This window comes from Etheostoma spectabile, chromosome 24 (assembly GCF_008692095.1).
Source record: "Etheostoma spectabile isolate EspeVRDwgs_2016 chromosome 24, UIUC_Espe_1.0, whole genome shotgun sequence".
Taxonomy (NCBI): domain Eukaryota; kingdom Metazoa; phylum Chordata; class Actinopteri; order Perciformes; family Percidae; genus Etheostoma; species Etheostoma spectabile.
Genome location: NC_045756.1, coordinates 12,570,501 through 12,593,419, shown reverse-complemented (window position 1 = coordinate 12,593,419; position 22,919 = coordinate 12,570,501). Strand labels below are relative to the sequence as shown.

Here is a 22,919-nt window from a genome sequence, read left to right as displayed (position 1 = left end):
AGTGCCACTTTTTTGGGGGGGGTTTTGCTTCCAAAAACATTGCCCTCATGGACATCCAACCTGCAGACGTTGCAGTGGCAATATAAGCCACCAGATCAATTTGTTCGTTATATTTCCTTGCGCACACCCCCAGCGTCCTGTTCTCAGATTGTTAATGAATCTCAGGATGAGACGAAACATTCCGCTAACAAGGGGAAAATCTGCTCTCTGGTGTTTTAAAATCTCTTGGCATTCATGAGCGTATGGGACCAGAATGCAGGTGTATGTATGTGTGTGGGATGCTTTATGTTGTATAATTATTCTCAGCACAGCACACCACAGGGTTGCCTTTCTTTTTCCCGACATACTGTACATGGTTAAGGGTTCATTGGGCATTCAGCTCACATAGGCCACATTTCAGTCCATCTTTGAACCCAAATAACTGTAATATCTGTCCCTCCTAACCCTAGCCCCAAAAAATCTTGTTGGAGGATAGGGCTTAAATGCAAGGGAAATGTAGGAACACAAGACCTAATTTTGAAAATGTCCTAGAAATCTGGGACCATTGGGCTGTGGGACCATAGGGCTGTGGGACCATTAGGCTGTAGGACCATTGGGCTGTGGGAGCATTGGTCTGTGGGACCATAGGGCTGTGGGACCATCGGGCTGGGGGACCATCGGACTGGAGGACCATTGAGCTGGGGGACTATTAGGCTGTGGGACCATAGGGCTGTGGGACCATCGGGCTGGGGGACCATCGGACTGGAGGACCATTGAGCTGGGGGACTATTAGGCTGTGGGACCATAGGGTTGTAGGACCATAGGGCTGTGGGACGATTAGGCTGTGGGACTATTAGGCTGTGGGACCATAGGTCTGTGGGACCATGGGGCTGTGGGACCATTGGGCTGGGGGACCATCGGGTTGACCCCGGAGACAGTTAGCTTAGCCTTACATAAAGATTTGAAAAGGAGAAACAGCTAGCATGGCTCTTGCCATTTTTTTATATGATTAAACAAATGCCATTTAAGATAATATCTCCCACTTAAACAAGGATTTAAGTGGTAGATGTTATCTTGTATACCACAGATTAGCACAGCCAATGTTGTTTTCACAATATTTTCACTATATCACTTATCATTAGCTTAGTGTGTCACATATGTTTTGCAATTGTTTCCCCATCTTTATATTTTCTCTAATGGGTTCCAGGAGTCCATGTCCATCCTTCCTTGTAGTCTTACCTTGCCCTGTGTGTGCAAGTGTGCTGCTTTGCTGTTGTTGACACAGCTTGGAGCAGACATCGGCCCACTGTGACTCACTGCCATGCCGGCGGGCGCTATCTCGCCAACGGGAAATAGAAAATAAACACTGTGTCAAACAACTATGAGACGTGAGTTTAAGTGGATCATGGGTGGGGTGTCGACTAAACGGCGTGTGAGATAAAAGCAATATTTACAGAAATGCAACTCTCTGAGTGTGTGCATGTGCAACTCGCACCACATAACTCGCCAAAGCTAACGGTGATTGTGCACATTTCAGACCCCAGCGACGTGTTGCACAATAAAGCCTTAGAGCAACATTGTTTGAGCAAGACTCATGTCACATAAGCCATATGATGTTACACCATGAGGATGCTTCGCTGAAGCCCTGAAGAGAGAAAATGGAGCAGCATGCTAGGCGGTCTCGAATGCTATCTGAGCATGTCATTAACCGCAGGGCGCTCAAAACAAAGACAATGAGCAGATAGATGGGCAACAAGCACATATGACATGCGCTTCACATCCTTAAGGCCATGTGAAGAGAAAAACAGAGAAGTTGTGACACAGTGCAACTCTGCATTATGATACAGCCGCGAACGTCCACTGAGAGACACCATTCATTCCTGGTTTTATTTTGCAAGCATCAGCATGAGGCAAACAGCCAGCGACTTCTCTAAATTACAGCATGATTAAAGAGTAACTTTATCATGCACTTGCAATCGCCTACAAGTCAGGACAATGTCCAAAACAGAACCATCAATCAACGTTTGTGTGGGAACACCAACACTGTGGGTTTTTAAAGGCGTCCTTGGGTATTTCACCTGCATGTGCAGGGCTGGAGTGTCAAGAACATCATAGAGAAGAACATAATAATGAATCAGTTGGATCTATAGATACTGCAAGCTGAGGTTCATAGGTTGAAGCATGTGTTGAAATCCATCCATCCATCCATCCATCCATCCATCAGTTTTTCACCACTTATCCAGGTATGGCAACACACCACATACACATTCATACACACAGTTGAAGGAGCTGATGGGATTACATATCACTGGTTATATGATTTCATGTGACACATTTTGAAATAAAATTGACGGATTGGTGGATTAATTGTGGAAGGTGGTTTTCCAACCTTTGCCCTGATGGTGATGAAGAACACTCAGATAAGGACATGATACGACTAAGCCTGTTATTAGCAGGGGGGCAGTAATTAAGCAGCTCCCTACTGGGACTACCAGGGTAATTAAGGCTCATGATCAGCATTCTCCCAGCGAGCTACTGGGCCTTGGAGACTTTTTGGGCGCCGCACACTCTTCTCAGGTTCAAATTTCATGAAGCAGAAAAACTTGATTTACTTTTGCTGAGCTTCTTTTTTAAACTCACCAAAAAATAAATGTCTGGTCCTTTTAGTCCGTCCAAAGCCGTGTGTGTCTCAAGCTTATATTTTGAGAGATGTGAAAAAGGAAGTTTGCATTTTTTTTGTGATTGCACAGCAAAGTACAGATAAAAAATGATGTTTTACGGTTCAGGAAATGAGTCGTTTGGATTTTATATGCATTACTTGCAATTTTAAAATGTATTTCTAAATGGACTGCAAATCTCCCAGTTTATTAAAAAAATCAAACTACAACATGGAAAGCACCACATTTGTTGCCATCAATGGAACTCTTATTTTGTAAAAGAGAAACCATTAGTGCCAGGTGTCTGCAGCCAGGGACGTCCGACTAGGGGGGGAAAGGGGACTGAGTACCCAGGGCCCTCATGTGAGGAGGGCCCAAAAAGATGCTAGAATGAATAGCAGTGGATGCGGGGAGGGGCCCATAGAACATGTCTTCCTACAGGGCCCAGGATTTTGTGCTAGGCCCTTATCTGCAGCAGCGATATCGCCTGTGAGGAGGAGGAAGAGGAGATGCAGAGAGAGTGCCTGAGGCGAGGGAGGGAGCGCCTCGTCTCCACTCAGTAGAAAATGTCAAGGCTGTCGCTCTGTGTAAACCCACGGGACAGCAGCCGCTGAGAGCTTCTCTGTGTTCGCCCCTCATGGACGCACCGGGGTGACTCACACACGCGTGAAGGCCGACTCGCACATGCATCTGTTCATGGGATCATGTGTGGTCATGCATGCGCAGCTGCGAGCTGCAGAAGTCCCACTCAAGTCTCCTTTGTTCACACTCTCGCCCAACTCAGGGCGGATGCTTTCAGGCCCACCTCATCAAGTCACAATGAGTCGATTGGACACACAGTGATGTGCTCATGCTCTGCTGTACACATGGATCGATTCTGTGCAATGCTTTGACTGATGCATTTATAAGCAATGTGAAACACCATTTAGAGAGCATTGATCGGGGCTCATCTGGGGCCAGACTAATAGACCACGTCTGGGATAATCAACACAAGCTATAGGCAGCCAGCTCAGCCTGCCGCTGTAATGTAGGACCACACCCCCCACGCTCTGCCCCACTGATTCTTAACAAGCCAGCTGTACTTTTTATGCACCGGTTTGATGGTGCAATTAGCGGTCGTACAACTGTTTAACCGACTTTAACCAATCCTCCTGTTGTGCCGTAATGATCATTTATGCAACAAGAGAGCCAGCCCTGACATGTAGGTGGTTTTGAGCGGTTTCTGTGCTTCCTGTAGCTAACAGTGCACGTCTGCTCTGTCTTACACAAAGCGTTGGCTCGTGTGTGTGTGTGTGTTTTGCTCTCCTCTATTTCACAGGACTGTGTCTTTGTTTCAGAAAAGTGCTATTAAAAGTTAGTTCCTGCTTCCCGGCTAACTCCGGATGCAGAACAGCACTTATCTGTAAACACATTGTGCAAAGAGGACGTGAATGATGAAAAATGTTGAGGTCTCAGTTGCATAAAAAAAAAACATATCAATGTGTCTACTTAGCATGTGCCATCAACATTAACCGATCCAGTATTTAAAAAGTAGTGAGAACATGAACAACGTTCCAATGAATTGAACCAGTGAACTTTGTTGACTACTCCTCTGTTCTGTTTTCTAATATCACTGATACTTTGCCCTTAATCATAACTGACAGGTCTACATTAGACAAGTATAAAGAAAACAGGAAACCGTCCTCCGAGACTAATAGATAATATTAATATTTTAAGTTAATGTAGATCATTGACGCTGTCCAGTGAAATACATGAATTCAGAAATACTAATGAATTTTCTAGATAAACTAGAGAATTAGGTGTTCCTTTATGGGTATAGAAAACCATGTAGGGGGGGGAAAACAATATATTGAGGAACAAAATGCATTATCGCCCAACTAAAGACAGGTCTGACCTGGAGACAGATGGTTTTCATAGGACTGACACCTACTACCATTTAAGAAAACAGCATTGCCTTGTATGTATGAATACATCATGGTATGCTATTGTGTTATGAGCTTGATCAGAAAATCCCCCTAGAACTCAGTCCTTTGCTTGGTTTAGGGTTAAGCCGACGTGGGGGTCCCCGAGCGCTTTGATAGCTGTATTTAATTACACTCTGAAGTCACATCCTATGGGCTTAAAATACACTCGGCCCTCGGACCCCTAACACAAGGCTGCTCGTGCCATGCATGCTTGTCGTTGCCATGTGATTGTACTCGATAACCTTTGACACGGCTGCAGAGAAGGAACAAATGTTGCATGTTTGCAGGGTGCAGCTGATTTTATGTCGTCTGCTGACAGCTGAGCTAGCCGGAGCTCAACAATGACACCACTCTGGTTCGGACAGGAAACCACAATAATGACACAAAGATGCTTCTTTAACTCTTATGTTGTCTTCCCGAGTCAAAAACGGACAAAAACTTGACATTTTCGTGACTTTTCAGACTTTTTCAGACCTTACTACCACTAGTTTTACAGTACGTTTTGGAATTCATGGCCACTAAGCCTCATTTGCATAGAATTATACCTAATATTTGAGTTAAAAAAGCAGAAATTATGAATTATTTTGACTAAAAGTTAAGATCAGACGAACATACAGATGAGTTTTGTCAGGAATGAAAATTCTCAATTTGCAAAGAGCGTTAAATGGAATCTTATCATTTTTTGTGGTAATTTGGTTAAAAAGACACCCATATTTCAGATATGGACATTTTGAAAGGACAACAGGAGGACAACAGGAGGACAACAGGAGGACAACAGGAGGGTTAAACATGGTTTTGCTGTTCAGTCCCTACTCTCTGTTTGTATCTCTGCAGCCAAAGCCACTGCGGCGTTTTAGAGCTAATGTTCAGGTGTTAACATGTGACACATCCCTCTTCACTAGCAATGCCAAATGTAGCTCCTGGGTGTGTAGTTGCCATGGAAATCGACAGCAGACCCGGTGTTTGTCTCTGCCAGCAAGGGATAGGAAGATAATTGACTCAGTGGGCCGGCTCTGAGGAAAAGCAACCTGCAGATAATATTTAGCTCGGATAACAGGAGCACACTTGGCCAATGAACTTCGCTGTTATGTGGCTGTTCGTTTATTTGATGTGAGCCCATTCTGCCGGCTAATGGAGCTTTCACTGGGACACGTGCATTCTCTACACATTAATCAATTAATCCCTTTGGTTAATCAGGACAGTTGCAAAGACAACAGGCTGCAGGAGACAGCTGGTCAAATATGTCTAAAGAGAGACAACAGAGCCGAATGGGCTGCGTTCATATTCTCTCAACTATTCAACAAATGCCAGCAGGAAAGGTTTAATGATGAGTGCTTTCCCAGAGGAGAAACAGCCTCCATGTGGATAACAAGCATCCAACCGCCCCACCCCAGAAAGTGACTCAGCAGCAGCTGTTGCCACGGGTTACCAGGCAGTGCACGGTGACTCCACCCAATCTGCCGCTCCACCTTAAATCCTCTGTCCCTTATTCTCTGGAAGCTGCCATGCAGGCCTGCGTGGAGCCATGCAGCATGCAGAGGGACGCCGAGGGACGTGTTAATCCCATCTGAGGGAGGACCTGCGAAGGCTCTGGCCTCGGCTCCATGCACTAGCCCACTAACCTCCACATCTCCCCCCCTCCTCCTCATCGACGCAGATTAACGCCTTATTAAGAGCAACTGATTTAACACCAATCCACTTACAAGCAGACTATAACGAGGCCTGAGATGGATCTTAACATTGGCCTTGGACGACATAGCTGAGGAACCTCGATGATGATTAGGAAACACACCTACAAGAGTTAAACACTGCAACGAAGATGCACCTGACGTGCTCAAAAATGTCAATTCATGCCCCACGTGATCACGATCCCTGCTGACAGGTTCAGTATTCAAAATGCTACAATCATGCAGACTAAACCTGGGGGGGAACAAGAAAGTAGGTTTACCATTACATATTGGTATCAATGCATGCCATTTGCAGGATATGTCATGCTAATGACATTAAGGCTTTGTAGGTGGTGGCTAATTTAGGACAAAGGGTTGAGTAAATCCTATCCTGCTAATGCTGTACTGGCGTTTAAGGCACGCTGTCCCATAAGCCACTCACCAATGAATCCCACCAGATAACAGATGCATGCGCAATGTTAATGAGTCACCTTTATTCCCCTTAATGCTTTTGATAAGTTTATAAAAAATATAGCTAGTAAATTCTCTTTACCAATTCTGGGGTTAAAGGTTCACAGGAGGAGTCTACTTCCTGGATTGTAGGAAGTGTTTCTCTGCAATAGTCACTTTAAGACAAGCGGTGTGCAGACCACAACCGCTGAAGGAAAAAAAACACAAGTTGCTTTCATTTTAGTGCCTCCTCTCTACCTTCACACTCAAAGCGAATCTCCCGTGCTGGTAAATCTCTGCAGGGCTTGAGCCACTGAGGCCTTTTAATAGTGCACAGCCTCAGCCCTACAGCAATGCCGAAGGGTTGTTAAGCATCTGCAGCGTCAGTGTGAAAGGTGTGTTAGACCAAGATGAGCAGCAGAACTGGAAGCTACTATATCAGGTTTGCAAAACTAAAACTGTACTGTGAGCTAAAGAGAGTAGGACGACTGGGGTGAGATATACAGCAATGTGTTTTAAACAACAAAAAAAGTGAGGATTGATTGTGTGTAAAAAGCACTCAGCCTCCAATATCTTTAGTAACAAATTCTTTTTTATTACAACATTTCACGGTTTCCCATTTCTGGTAATGATTTGTGGCAGCGTTGCACGACTACTGGAACTCCTACTGTTGCAAACAAATGGAATCAATCGCCGGTATATTTTTTTTTTTCCTCGTTTGAGACAGGTTGCAACACAAAAGCTATCCCCAATCACTGACAAAAGGGTGTTACATTTTTACCATAAATAAGGTCCATTTGGGCTTCTCCCAGATCTAGATGGAATCCATTACATTTTTTTTTAATCCTTGTGCACATATAAAAGAAAAAAAAAGAAAAAAAAAAAAAGCATTGTGACAAACAGTTTCAACTTTTGGGGCATTTACATTTTGGCCAGCGTACAAACAAAGTTGTGCATTTCCCGAAAATTAGAAAGAAAAAAAAAAAAAAGCTTGACGCCTTAGCTTGGGCGCAATATGAAGCCACACAGGAAGTTAGGTGACGTGTGAGAGACAGTGATTGGCTTGCTGGGATGCAGGCCACGCCCCGTCCCTTGGGCCTTTCCGCTGCATGCCGAGGTGGTGTTTAAGAGATGTGCACCTGTTGTTCCCCCCTCCCCCTCTTCTTCCAAATCCTCATCAGAAAGATGAGGACTGGTCAAGGTGGCGTTTGAAGGGACGGGGCCGACCGTCCTGACGAAAGCATCATCCCTCCACAAGCTGCGCAGCTTGGTTATCGTCGTCGTTTCATAAATTTCGGTTACAAAGTTATACAGCTAAGAAGAAGTGACTGAAAACAAGGCAATGCGGGAAGAGGGGTGGGGGGGCAGTGGAGTGGGGGGGGAGGGGATGGGGAGTGTGTACAGTGCATGACGGGACGAAGGGTCTTCACGACGTCTCCGCCTTCTCCTGTTCGATGGCTGTGGAAGGGAAGGAGACGTGAGATTCTTAATATTAAAGACCATACTGCACCCAGCTCCATATTCAACGCTTATGTCAGCAAACACCAAGTCAAGAGAATTGAATCTAAAAAGTGATGCAATCCCCCTTTAACCATTTGAGCCTTACTTTCTTTTGTAGGCAGGGGATTCTTCTCCTGCGTCTCCGTCTTCTTCAGCTTGGTCTTGTCGAAGTTGGTCACCTGAGATGTCAGGCTGTCACATGTTTGCAGGTAGTCTATAAGGTCGGGGGGGGGGGGGGGGGGGGGGGGGGGGGAAAGAAAAAAAAAAAAAGCCCTTTAACAGAGAGCACGGACCGGTACCAATGCTGAAACTGCAGGTCAGCCAGGCCAACCGGTTACTTCAACATATATTTATATGATGTATGTTGATGAGGTTGTACAATGTACAAGCAAAAATCAAGAGAACGTGGTTTGATCTGACTCTTGATCAGTCTTAGGGCGTTGCCTAAACTCTCACTGCCCCCCCCCCCCCCCCCAAAAAAAAAACCCATTTGTGTAGTTAAACTACATGCGTAACCGCAGATACTTTCTCTTCTAATGTGCGTCCGCCTCCCTTGTTCCCTGCGGGTCTACCCAGCGTGATTTGCCTGCCATCCGTCCCCGTTATCCAACGGACACACAGAGGACAGACAGGCTGCCCTAGACAATGCAGCCAGTCCGAAGCCGACATTTACATAACAGGAGTTCTAATGCTGGGCTGACGGAGAGGAGACAAAAAAAAAAAAAAAACAAGAGACCGCATGCTCATGTGCAAATATCTTAAATAAATTTAAAATATATATATATATTTAATAAAACTGACCTAATCTAGAAGGTAAAATATTGATTTATGAGTGTCTACTCGGGGCTTTTCACATGGAAACTGTGCACCATCCGCAATCCACTTGTCACGTAAATCGCTCCTTTGGGTGCAATCTGATGGAACCACCGCCCAGATTGGCGTTTTTTTTTTGCACAGTCACGTTAGTCTGGAAATCCAAAGTTTAACTCATCAGCTTCCAATATAGCCTCAAAAAAAATACCCACCGGACGCGTTTATGGTCAAATAAAACGCGTAACATCACATCGGGTTAATAATCTGGAACCATATTGCGCGACCACAAACTGCAACAAAGGAAATGTGTGCGTGCGTGAGACAAAGACATGCCAACACGTGCCTGCCCTGCTGTCACATTTCACTCTTATTAGCTAATCAACGCCCAAAAACAACAAGCTGCTTTCGCTTAAAACTCGCATTGTCTTCTATTCTGTCCCTGGTTCAGCCAATTGGCGCATTATCGTTTCCCCAGCACCTGGATCCCATTCACCACATGAATCCGGATCCCTTCTAGCTGCAGGCAATCAAAGAAAAAAAGCTCAAACAATAGCGATGATGCGTTGAATGGAGCTTACCGAAGTGTTGGCTGATGGCTGGATGGTCTCTGGTCAGTGCGTTGCAGCAGTAGTGGCGCGTCTTTGCGCAAGCGTTAGATATAGTCAGAAATATGCTAATGACATCTGACATCACCAGTTCCCATCCTCCGTGTCCCCCTGCTGGAGAGAAACGAACCCTCCATCCTCATGCTGTAACCATACACTAAAGAAAAGAGCCTCATATTATCTCCCATAGGTAAGAAATGGAATAAAATTGCGTTTCTTTGCTCTGCAGTGGCCAAAAATGACCCAGTCCACCTTTAATGGTTTCACTGTTTTATATCATACATGGCAGCCTTACACTTCAGATTACCATCTTTAGAGCTGTTTTACTTCAAATGTACTATGAGTTAAACTGCACATGATGTGAAAATGTCTCTAGTTGACTTCCATGGCACCTTATTTCTCCTCATTTCAGGGATCTGTCTGCAGCTGCCCTGGCTGCACATTCCTACACAGCGCGCGCGCCCCCTGGTGGCGATGGGACGCTCGTCCTCATCAGAACATGCCTCAGCACGTGAAGGCAGCCCAGTGTGTGTTAATAGAAACAAATACATTTGATCTTTCTGTGTAAAGAATTGTAAATGTAAAAGAATCTGCCCTAACGGGCATCAAATGACAAGTCAAAAGGTCTTTGTGTATCAATATTGAGCTGTTGATCAAAATAATTACTGAAAATTCATTAGCGGAATAAGTATTCAGATGGCAATTAATGTATACTCTATTGCCAGCGAGAATCCTGCATTCAAACTCTAGTTTGACCCTTTTTGAGCCATATGATGTAAAATCCTGTCAGATAAATATAGTGGGAAACGCGTAAAGCAGCAGAAAATGGGAATACTTAAGTACAATACCTGAACATGTTATTTAAGCACAGTACTTGATTAAAAGGTACACTGCAATTGATCCAAACAAATAATTCCAACAGTTAGTAGAATTTCAAATGACTTAAAAAAATCATATATTTTATATTTTACATGGTCAACCAATGTTCTGGTATTTTCTTTGGTTAGCCCTCAGGATCTAACTCATCCCCATGCGATAACTCAAAGCCTTAAAGCAATCAAAAGGAGTTCAAATGGTATCATCTTATTCGTCATATTTCTAATAAAACGTTTTGGGCATTTGCTAAAGAGGGACATTATCGAGTTGCATTCTGGGAAGTGTAGTATGCATCATTTTAGTCAGGGTGTCTAAGTTTCTACTGCTGCGATCTAACACTTTCAATTAAATCTGTCCCCAACTAAATTGCTGTAATGTTCCATTCAATTTAATGATTTAAAAAAAGGAAAGCACAGAGAAGCATGTGTAAGCCATTGTCAAAGCTTTATTATCCAAGAAACCGGTCTCAAGGGTTAACATAAAAAAAAAAAAAAAAAAAAATGGAATTCCGCTTTCCCACCAAAAACTTACAGGCAAACAGTAAACCCTGTCTCATTCAAACAGAAGTGACCCATTACAGCTGTGACGGTCACTTATCACCATCTTAAGACATATTACGGTAGAAATCATAACACTAGAACAAGCTTAGGGCTCAACTCGATTTCATGACCTTTTGGAACACGGGTAAAAAAAAAAACTACGCCTTGTATAATACACCTTTAATCAACAACAGACCTTGTCAATACATTTAGTTATTTTAAGCAATTTCTAAAGAAAAAGGTTGTCATACAGATGAGCCACCAATGGGTGACAGCAGCTTATTGTGGGAGAAATGACAGTGCAGAGGGAAGGAGCATCAGTACCTTCATGTTACTCACTAAAAAATAAAAAAAAACAATAAAAAAATAAAAGTGATTAAGTTAAGCGTGTTCTTTAATTCTACTCCTGTTTGCGTCTGTGGTCAGATCAACACATTTCCACTTGCGGTGCAGCTTTACACCGTGGCCTGATGATAGCACTGAGCATAAACTTTTACAATCAAAATAGCATTAGGGGTTAGTAGCAGCTGTAAAGCAAACATTATACCACATACTTTACTATTTTTTATGACTTTATGAAGCAGAATGGGCCAAAATATTTCTCATCACATGACAGTGGAATGCTTCGTTTAATCAGAGTTCAATATGAGGTACAAATAAATCATCGTTACATAATGGAGCCTTTGGTTGAAATGAAGGGGCCAGGCCTTGGGTGATCAAGGTCGGCAAGACTAAACTGGAAAAGAAAAAAAAAAAGATACATATCCATAAATACAAACATGGTCTTCAGAGAAGGAAATGATATGTCGCTCTGTCTCCTGGGTGAAAATGTCAACCAATGTGTGACCGTGACATTTAAACAGTCATATTGAGGTTGGCCAAAAACCATGGGGGGGGGGGGGGAGGAAGGCCGGGGGCCACCTTCTCTTCTTCTTTACAAGGGAACGTGGCTGAAAAGGTAGGACACTGACTCGCCGTTGTGGGTTCTCCTGATCGCCTCCGCCAGGATCATGGAGATGTCGATGACCTGGGCGAAACAAGTCAAAACATGAGGAAAATAAAACGGTTTATATTGTAAACATTTTTTTTTGGGGGGGGGGGGGGGGCTTTTCTGCCTTTAATATGCAGGACAGTGTCACAGGTCGGACTTGAACCCTGGCCCTCTGCGTCGAGGCATAAACGTACCACCAAAGTCAACCTGGCCACACCTTGTTCCTAAATATTTTACAGTTTTTCTTTCTGTCTTTCTGCACATCCCATTATTATTGAATGCCTAACCGTTCCATCCTCTGTCCCTGCCCCTCCACTAAAACTTTCCGTGGAGTACATTTTGAAGTATTTAAGTGTCTAGGAGTGTGAAATTAAATTGCACAACAGTCCAACCATCAAGTCATTCTTGTAACACATAACAAGGCAGTTGGTCAGGTGTTGGTGCAGCCATGAAAAGCACCACGTGGCCCATATTCAGGAACTTTGAGTGGATGTGTACCTGTATTTTGGGGCACGCCTTCATCTTCTCTTCCTGCGGGATGGTGTTGGTCACCACTACAGCCTCGAACGGGGCGCTGTTAATGCGAGAGATGGCGGGACCGGAGAAGATGCCGTGTGTGAGGATGGCGTAAACCTTTACTGCGCCAGCATCAATCAGCCTAAAGGAGAAATTAAAGCAGTTACAGCGTATTAAGGAAAAATGCTCAGAGGGAAGCAAATGTCATCTTTCGGAGACACCTGCTCCCTATTGCTAAAGTTTCTAAATTCAATAAAAACATGACTACATTACCAGGCACATACCTCCCTCCTTCCTTCTGCAACACCCCACCCTCCCCCTTTTTTGCCCTTCCAGTTGTCACTTTATTCATACACATTAGGCGCACACTCTCCACACCTGTGCATTACACGTTTGCCAACTATCTCAATGTGAATTACAGATCAGTCTACCTAGTCACTAATAATACGTACTTGTGTTTGTCAATTGTCCAGTCTCGTAATTGCTCATATTGTGCTGTCTCACGTCCCTCTGTTGTCCCTCTGTTACATTTTATGTTATGTGTTACACTCTGTACGTGCTGTTTTAATCCCCCCCTACCCTTTTATAGATCCAGGGTCTCACTAGAACATGGTGAATGGTTACAGTATGACAACAGTAAATGCACTGAAAAATGTAAATCTAAACCTGAATGTAATTTTGTGTCTTAAAAATATATTGCTTTTTTAAAAATAAAGTTGTCTTGCGAAGAGGGGGGTGGCGGTGGGCAAAAAAAGAAAAGAGAAAATGCTGTTTATTCTACTTGATGTACATGCCATTCTAAAACCATCTTTTCTTCTTTTATGTTAAAGCTTTCTACGAAGGGATGAAACCACATGGCGGATTTTCTTTCCATCATTTATTCATGACAATTTAAATACTTTTAATTATTACAGTTTATCGACTTACATAACCTTTTAGGGATATGAAGCATTTTGAGATACTCCAAGAAATGGAATCACAATAGGCAAGCATACCAATGTAGGCACTGGCGGACCGTTTCTATTGCAGAGTTCAAAGGGTTAATGGACCAAAGGCGCAACACCTCAATTGATAAAGAGCACCGTATCAGCCGCCACAGCCTAGCCAAGAGTCAGGTCTGCACACTGTGTTCAACACTCAAGACTGTGATCCAATTGAAATTCAGATTGGAGCCCGACCGTCAGGAAATGCCTAATATTGGTCGGGCTCTAATTCATAATAAAGCTCAGCCGTGTCCAGCACACTTCACGGACAAAAATGAAACAAGGGTTGAAATGATACTGACTTGTCGGCGGCGTGGCAGATGGTGCCACAGGTGTCGGCCATGTCGTCCACCATGATGGCCACGCGGTCCTTGACGTCACCCACCAGCACCATGCGGTCCACTTCGTTGGCCTTCTTCCTCTCTTTGTGGATGAGAGCAAAGTCCACGTTCAGACGGTCTGCGATGGACGTCACACTGGACACGGGAACAGGAAGAGAGGATCATTAGATGCCTGGAACCGCTCGTCCAACAAGGGGACTTGCTGACTCTCGATTTGACCTTGTGGCGGCAACAAACTGGAGCTCGCCTTCAAAATGGTGAAACCAAGCAGTGATCTAAAGAAGCGTCTGCACAGTAACAAGGTTTTGCAGGCATCTCCGAATAACAACACCACTATTATGAATGACATCATAGTGTCCCTGAAATCTCGCTGTATCTTACCGTTTGGCTCCGCCGGCATCCGGGGACACTATGATACAATTTTTCCACTCTGGGATATTTTCTCTGATCCACTGCAGGACAGCGGGCTCTGCGTAAAGGTTGTCTACAGCGATGTCGAAAAAGCCCTGTAAAGAAAGACAACAGCGTGAAGTTCCTTCTAAAAACATTTTAGGGTTAAACAGTCCGTCCAGGAATATGCAGTGCCTGTGGCACAAATCCACTTTTAATAAAATGAAAACATTAGACCACCATCCCCTGTTTTAAAAGCAAACACAGCAGCAATTTAAAGAGCACTTCAAAATCATGTGTACGGTCTCTTTATTGCGTTACCTGGTCCCCGTCTGTACTGGCCATTACAACAGAGGCTACCTTTCTTCCTCTAGACCCCAAAAATTGTTAAATATCTATGCCGTTTCCTGGGATTCTCTGCCCCTGAACCACGAGGCCACGTCATAAAATACAGACATTTCGAACATCAGTGTGGAGAGCCTGAGAATGAGAGTAGTAGTAGAAATACTAATTCTATTACAACAATTACTAAGTGCTAGTAGTTGGGGTTTACATTCAAATTTACATTCTCCTCCTTTCCACTCATTCATACCCACTACTCTGTCTTCACTGCCTCTGCTGAAGCCTCGCTAAGCTAAGCTAAGCTAAGCTAGCACTTCCAATGGCTCTTAACCTCCATTTAGGCCACCAGTGAAGGTGGGATAACACAAAATAATTCATACAAACTTTTGCCATTTTCACACATACCTCATTTGGTTCGGACTTTTCAATTCGACCCGAACCAAAATTACAGGTGTGAAACTTTCCCCGGACCAGGGTCCGGATCAAAAGACCAAACCATGGCCCGATAAAAAGAGGTGGTCCGGTTCGTTTATAGTGTGAACGCGTTTTTTTGGACGGGTCCAATCAAATACAAGAAGCTCTGGCAGCTGGAAAGCTCCTTTAAGGAATAGCCCGGTGGTGCTTAGTGTCTAGGCTGCGTGAGAGAGTGAGGGACGGTGAATGTGCCCAGAGCGGACAGCGGTCTGCTATCACAGCAGAGAATACGTCAGCCGTTCATTTGTCAGGTGGTTAGTAAATGTACAGTGTGGGTTCCGGTTTGTCTCTGAATGAATGCTCCAGAAGGAAAGTTCCCTGTGTCTCGCTTCTCAACAAACCAAAAAGAGCCGTGGCAGTAGGGGAGAGCAGCAGTCACTGGGAAAAACTCAGACATAGAGAGAGGATACGAGAGGACGGGGAAGCCCGGCTACAAACCAATTCAATTAAAAGTATCGGGAGATGCAGCTCACGTATGGAATGACAGCAGGATGTAGTGTGGTCACATTTAGATCTATAGTGCGCTTGCATAATTGCAGTGTGAAACCGGATCAAATGTGGTCAGGACCTTGGTTCGAGCTTTCATGTGTGAAAACGTCCCAAGTTCTTTGGTGCCATTGTTAAAAATAACACCTAGCAGTAGTTTGTTGCACAAGCTTTCAATACACAACCGACATGAAACACACAGGGAAGCCGTGCACTAACCTGGATCTGTGAGGCGTGGAGGTCCATGGTGATGATGTGGTCGGCGCCGGCCACGGACAGCATGTTTGCCACCAGCTTGGCTGATATGGGTGCTCGGCTCTGGGACAAGCATCAAGACACATTCGCTTGAGGTAAGTAAGTAGGAAAAAAATAATCGGAACTTCAAAAAATACTGGAAGGGTTTCCTTTTCTATGCAAATCATGGTCAAAATAAAATTTTATGTGGACTTCAAAATTGATTTTCAATTCAATTTCCATTCAATTTTATTTATAGTATCAATTCATAACAAGAGTTATCTCAAGATACTTTACAGATAGAGTAGGTCTAGACCACACTCCAGAATTTACAAGGACCCAACAGTTCTAGTAGTTTCCTACTACTTTTTTCAACTCCCAATTATCTATCTAAGACTTATCTATCTAAGTCTTACGGGACAGCCTCTGCTTGCTGCTTAAAGTTTTTTTTGTTTTTTTTAAAGCACCCTGCTGTGAGCTTTCTCAGAGAGCTCTGTCTTACTGGAAGATGCTTTGTCAGGACTTTACCTATGACCTTTCCATTACAGCCAAAAATTTTAAAAAAAAGAGAAAGAAAGCAAGCCAACAAATACATGTACACGTCAGGCGCCAGGCTTCAGGGCTTGTTGACAAAACACTCGACTACGCGGTCATGGTGGCCGAGCTTGTAATCGGTCCAGCAGTTTGGAGAGTCGGGCTGACTAGGTGAACTAAACTGAACCTGAAGCATCAGTGATAAGAAATTCCATTTTTTTAATTGACTAAACAACGATTGGATAATGCCATGTGAACAAACAGGGAATAAAAACAGTCCTGCAGGAAGCCTGTAGATCTTTCCGGTACCCCCAAGGCACCACGTGGATGGAGTACACCAACGTGCTTGCAGGGCTTTGACCCTCGCGCGGTCCACCCTCATGTGGGTAAGCTTGTCTGCAGGCAGAGGTGCCAACTAGTGGAGCTCTCTCTTGTTGCTTCATACGGACCTGATTTGCTTTTGTAGTTACATAAACAACCGAGGCATCTTATGATAATAATTCACAAGAGAAGCAGGTTGTGTGAACCAGTTTCTCAGATCCGCTGGGATGCCTGATGTGTCAATTTCAGACGTTCCGAGCAGAGCGCGGCTACAATTCCAAATCTGGGCGCTGGAACAAAACCGCGTTCACTGTACATTGTGTACATGCAAGTTTTCCCATGAATACACCACCGCAACATTAAGTAATATTTCAATCTGTGGCGCTACAGAGGAAATACAAACTATCATTTAGCATTTATACACATCATATAAACATTTTCATAACAAACTGTGGATGCAGATGTAAGGACGTTTTTCAAAGTTGCTACCATCATTACTAGTCTTAGTTCTAGGGAATTGTTGGGTTGCTGTAAATTATAGAGTGTGGTCTAGACCTACTCTAAAGTGTCCTAAGATGGTATGATTTGACACTATTCATACAATTTTAATTGAATTGCTGTTTTTAAGTACAGCACATGTCAGCAATTAAACCTTCAGTGAAGACATTTGATATTACTCCAACTATGTTTTACTCTAGGAGTAAAGTATAGTGTTATGAATAATGTATTAGGCGCTAAGATAGATGAGGTTTAAGTAAGGTGTTACCCATCCATGGAGCAAGGAGAGAGGTCACACTGCAAATTAAGAGGGCCAAGTTACAATATAATATAAGCTAGAGGAAACTTTAAGCAGCAACAGTTTGAAGGCGGCATGGCACGGAATGAGGAAAATAACGGGCCAGCAGACGGTGATAATACTGAAAACAAATCAGCAAGCTATGATAGCAACAAAGACCGAGCTGAAGCTCTCAACTCCTTTTTTTTAAAGATTTGATGCTCGTGACTTCACAGAGCAACTTAGAGAAATATGCAGAGTCTTCCTTAGGGCTGCACGATCATGGCCAAAATGATCATCACGATTATTCTGATCAATACTGTGATCCCGATTAATTATCACGATTATTGGTTGATTTTAACAAAAACAAATTTTATAGTCACAGAACACATCATAACTGCTTTCACATCCACATTGTGCTACATTCCTCTCATGTTGAAGTTGTATGTTGCACATGCATACATACAGCTGCAACACATGTAGGTGCAGGGAACAGCTGACTGGCACACGATCAGACAGGGGTTCACGGAGCGGTAGACTGGCTTTGCAAAAAACTCGGAGCCTTCTATGAACGGAATGACGCATTTAAAATATCCCACGATTACGCAAATTTGATCGCGGGGAGCCAAAATCGTGATCAGGATTAAAATTTGATTAATTGTGCAGCCCTAGTCTTCTATTACAGGAAGATTACTTAAGCACGGTTTAGAACAACTTTGTGAGGTGTTCAGTAATATATTTAGGATGTCTCTGGAGCAGCACCCTGAGGTGCTAAATGACCTCAGACCACTGGCACTGACTTCAATGGTCATGAAGTCAATTTGAAAGGCTGGTCAAAAGGGAAATGATTTGTTTTGGAGTTATGAAATGTGTGTGTGCGTGTCTACCTTGTCCTTTTTGTCCTGCCGGGCGTAGGGGAAGCAGGGGATGACTGCGGTCACGCGGGACGAGGAGGCAATCTTGCAGGCGTTAATCATAATGAGCAGCTCCATCAGGTTGTCGTTGATTTCGCCACAACCGCTCTGCACGATGTACACGTCCTCGCCGCGCACGCTTTCCCCGATCTCCACACTGTTTGAACGACAAATAGGGAAACGCGCCAGCTTTAGTTTCGTATGAAAGAGCAAAGATCTCAGGCTGATGTGAGAGGAAGCGTTGCGTTTAAATGAAAACAGAGTCTACGACTTCAGCACATCTTTATGAACAAGTAATGACAAGCCGTTGGCCATTTAAACATTAAACCATCTCTAGACAGCAGGATTAAGCCTTTCCAAATTATCATTCAGTTTAGTGTAAGAGCCAATGAGACATCTGAGTGATAAGTGTTCACCCACGGTGAAGTTATGTATGACACATCTGCCTTAAAGGTTAAGAAACAAGTTTGGGCCGAGTCCCTCTGCTCATCTGAGTAGGTTTGAAGAAAAAACTTCAAACTTAAAACTGCGCTGCAACCCACAGCACGTGTGTGAAGCATTCCTCTGTGGGGGGATGACCAGACCCTGGTCATGTAATCACTTGATGTGTACTGTTGTGAAGAGTCTTTGTAGTCACAAGGGTCAGTTTTTCTTTTTAAAGAGAGGTCAGCCCTTACAGAAGGTAGTAAACCTCTGCAGATAAACCTGCCACTCGCATTGTTCAAACTCACTGACTACCAAAGCCATACACGCAACCAACAGTAACAATTTGGACAATTAGGAAACCATTTGGACGCCACCGGGAATGCACTGATTTAACGATTCACAATTTTCCTTATCTATGAATCTTTTTTTATTAAAGGAATTATTCAATAAGTCCATTAATAAAAGTGAAAAATGTCAATGACAGTTCCAATGACAGAGTCCAAGGGGACATCTCCGACCACCAGTCCAAAGCCCATATTGATCACATAAGCAACAAAGGGAGCAAATCCTCCTAAGATCTGATAAGCAGCGTTGCACATTTTGGCCAATTTCTTTCCAGTCAATAAACTAACTGACCATCTGCTGTTTAAGCTCCATCTAAACCATCAGCTATAGGGCCATCTTAAGTTTTGGTAACAACAACACATTTTATTTTGCAAAAAGCCCTTTTTCCATTTAGTCAAATGTTTAAGTTGCTGCACAAGACATTAAAATCCTTTAAAATGATTCTCTAAATCAGAGTATCTGTTAAAAAAAAACGTAATCTCTGTGCTAGGAACACATTTTGGTCAGTGCAAAGTATTATGGTTCAATACCTAGCCCTAAGCAAAGCTAATATTCTATTCTAGACGTGAACGGGGAAAAATTAATCATTTAAATGTTCAAACTGTGTGTGAAGCATTCAGGACGAACGGCCACCTTGAGAAACACATTTTCTGCCGTATAGACGCTAAAATTAACAGCAGTCAAGGTGGCACAACGTGGGAACAAAACAGAAAACAATAAGTGATGCCTTCATTACATAGAAAGCCAAAAAAAAGAATAGCCACATGTGGGAAACATTACCAATGTGGGCTCTCTCTTTTTGATATTCTAAATCTTCCTGGATGTACTGCATTTATCAGTTTATATACAAAGAGCACCAGAGCAAAACAACAATACAATCTTTCTTTGGACATGTCTCCCTGTGCAAACAAGCAGCACGTCCTTCCAGGGAATCCACCCCCTCCGGCTGGGTCCTTGACCTCTGAGAATCACCTGGCGAAACATATTGGAGCTGTGAGAAGAGATGTTGTTAGCGTATCGTTCTCACCTCTCTCTCTCTGTTACTCTGTGAGGATGAGAAAATAATCTTTGTTTTGCATGTCGCCCAAACAGCTGCGTTCCCTAGAGAGAACCCTGAGCTCGGATAATCAGAGTTTTCCCTGGATTTTTGAAGTTGTGGGTGGAAACATAACCAGCAGGGAGGGGATAAAAAAAACAAAAGTCAAGAAACCTATACAAGACCTCTATAACAGAAAAGCAGTGTTTAGCACTCTTTAGTTCCATGCAAATAAAAGATTACAAAACAAAAATCCAGAGTGCATTGCAATACAGTAAGTGAGTGGCCACGGCAGAAAAGTAACTGGTTAAAAACAACAACAAAAACTACTGCAGTGCTTGGTTTCTTATTACTGAATCAAAGAGCATCAACATTTACTTAGGAGATGGTTAGAGCAACAAAAATACATTAAATTAGCTGCAGCTTCGAACAAACTGCGTTGTGATGAGTTCAGGTCAAGAAAGTTCAGCAAACACGCCATTTGCTAAAAAAGGTCATCCTACAGAGGTTAAAAACAAGCTACATGAGGTTATAAATTACTATGCTCACGGCCAGGCAGTACAATTAATACGTGTACTAATATGCTATGCTAGTTGATATTAAACGAGGCTAACTGCTTGCGTGAAGTCTGTAATTCAACTAGCTACTGTAGCTAATAGTTAGCTTGGCTGCTTTGAAAATGAGCCAGAACTGCATGTGACTAAACTCCCCTTGTGAAAACAGGCAGTAATGAGAACTACCTGTATCTTTATTCTTAATTAACTGCAAGTTGTCCTCTTAGTTTAGAGCAAATATTTTAAATGTAATACCTTGGTGTAAGTTACCATTAATAACGTTGCTTATAACATATGCTTATAACTGCAGTGAGCCACGTTGTTGTCTGTAGTAAGCCATGTAAAATAAATCCATGTTAAATGACAGAAAGCGAGCCCGCTTACTATGCTTCTTTTCGGCATACATTGGGCAACATTGGTGCCTAACCTTTAACCACCGCGTTTAAATAGGTGTCTCATCGCCTGTGTCCATTTTTAACCACATCAACACGTTTCGGGGCTACAGCTAGCTAACGTTAGCTAACAGTATTCATCTAGGTTAACGTTAGCTAGCTAGGAGAAGACTTTCCAGGTGTCTCGTCTGTGCTTTAAATGCTTAGCTAGCTAGCTATGCTAGCAAGCTAGACTTAACATTTTAACGGGGTAATTAAACAAGCAGAAAGCTATCTGCCCTCATATAAAAAGGGGCTTTTCCACAACGTTTAGCAAGACATAAATTAGGTGCTTGGGGGACGACTTTACAATACATACACACTGTGGCCTGATACTTTTTCCCTTCTCCATAACGGTAATCATCACCCATAACACGGGAAACATAGCTACGTAACATTTGCGTGATGTATTACGTAATTTTCAAACTTCTCTGGTTCTGTCAGTCTGCTGTATTTGAACAAATGAAAAGGCAGATCTGGTGATTAAAAACTCAACAACTATTATTAAATGTTAAAGTTAACTCTAAAGCTGTCCGATAAAGGACGCACATACGCTCACTTGCTAGCCTGGTGTGTTTACATCATGGTTTACACGCGGCTAGAGTAGACGTTACAGCTTTTCCACCTGAATAGTAAACTATTGTTAGCTTCAGGCTAACCTACCCACATGTGGTACCAAGGCTGGAGCAACATGAGAAGCCATTTGCTATAGCAACACAAAACATGCTTCTCGTGCTAAGGTCAAAAGTCAAGAGAATAATATCCGTCGCCTACAAATTAAAATGTGACTCACCACGTCTCCTGATTGCTGAATTTTTTCGTATCACTTTCCCCAGCTCTAGTCCCAGCCGATCAGCCACTTTTTGGGACAGGTCGTGGTGGGAGCTCCCGCTAAAAAGCACGATGTTAGGCATGTCCGTAAAGCCGCTGCAGTTTGCTTAAGAAAGGAAAAGAAAGGAAAGTAAAAAAAATACGACAGGTAGACCCACTCAAGGGTTATGGAAATAGAAAAAATAGCGTGCTAACGTTGCAGTCTTAGCATTGCACTGGGGTAGTGAGTAGACTCGGCAGAGAGGGAACTTCATGCCAGTATTTGCATAGTAAAAGGAAGTGCCCTCCTCCCATTGGTCAGTGGAGGATGCTGCCTTCAGACACACGTACACTTATGACGCTGCTGTATTATTAATAAGACATACAAATGCATATTTGTAAGATTAACAAATGCTACTTAACTATTTAAAACCCTCGTTCTTAAAACATGTTTTTATGCGTTGTTCTATGCGTTTTTTTTTATCACTAACTTATCTTATTTTATGGTAGATGTTTTTAACATCCTGTTTTTCTAAAGCAATTTGGAACCTTATTTTAAAGATGTCCAGGATGTGCTTGTAATTATTATTTTGTTGGAGAACAAAAGCAGTGCTTGTATGTAGTCCAAAACTAATTTGTTTGTATTTTCTTTTATGCATTTTATTATTATTATTATTATTAAGTTTTTCTTAGTTTTATTGGTTTTTGGACAGCTGGTAGAAAAAAAAAAAAGTTGTTTGAATGTTTCAGCTTGTGCTTTTGGAAATAATAACGTGATTTCTTTTTTTTTTTTAATCAGTGGCATTTTAGTGAGGAGGTCACCTGACAGCTGATGCGTTGGACATTTGTGATATTGGGTCTGGTTTGGAGTTTATTAGATTTTCCAAAAGTCAGCTGATACTTGATGGCCCTCTTACATGCAGCATGTCTTTTTCCTTTCAGTGGGGACATACTTTCTACCATCAT

At 43.0% G+C, this 22,919-nt stretch overlaps 1 protein-coding gene and 1 long non-coding RNA gene across 2 annotated transcripts; both read right to left on the bottom strand.

Annotated features, from left to right (window-relative positions):
- Window positions 1-440: 440 nt before the first annotated feature.
- On the bottom strand, window positions 441-3,784 carry LOC116674149 (uncharacterized). Its single transcript, XR_004327991.1, has 3 exons — window positions 3,770-3,784; window positions 2,212-2,213; window positions 441-549 (listed from the first exon to the last, which is right to left on the bottom strand). It is a non-coding gene; the product is annotated as an uncharacterized LOC116674149 (long non-coding RNA).
- A 7,152-nt stretch (window positions 3,785-10,936) lies between these two features.
- LOC116674146 (ribose-phosphate pyrophosphokinase 2) lies at window positions 10,937-22,223 on the bottom strand. The gene is given in 8 exon segments (XM_032506652.1): window positions 10,937-12,077; window positions 12,540-12,699; window positions 13,843-14,016; window positions 14,263-14,387; window positions 15,793-15,891; window positions 18,325-18,508; window positions 21,937-21,967; window positions 21,970-22,223. Coding segments are annotated over 8 exon segments (954 nt in total). The 5' UTR covers window positions 22,058-22,223; the 3' UTR covers window positions 10,937-11,984.
- Between the last annotated feature and the right edge of the window lie 696 nt (window positions 22,224-22,919).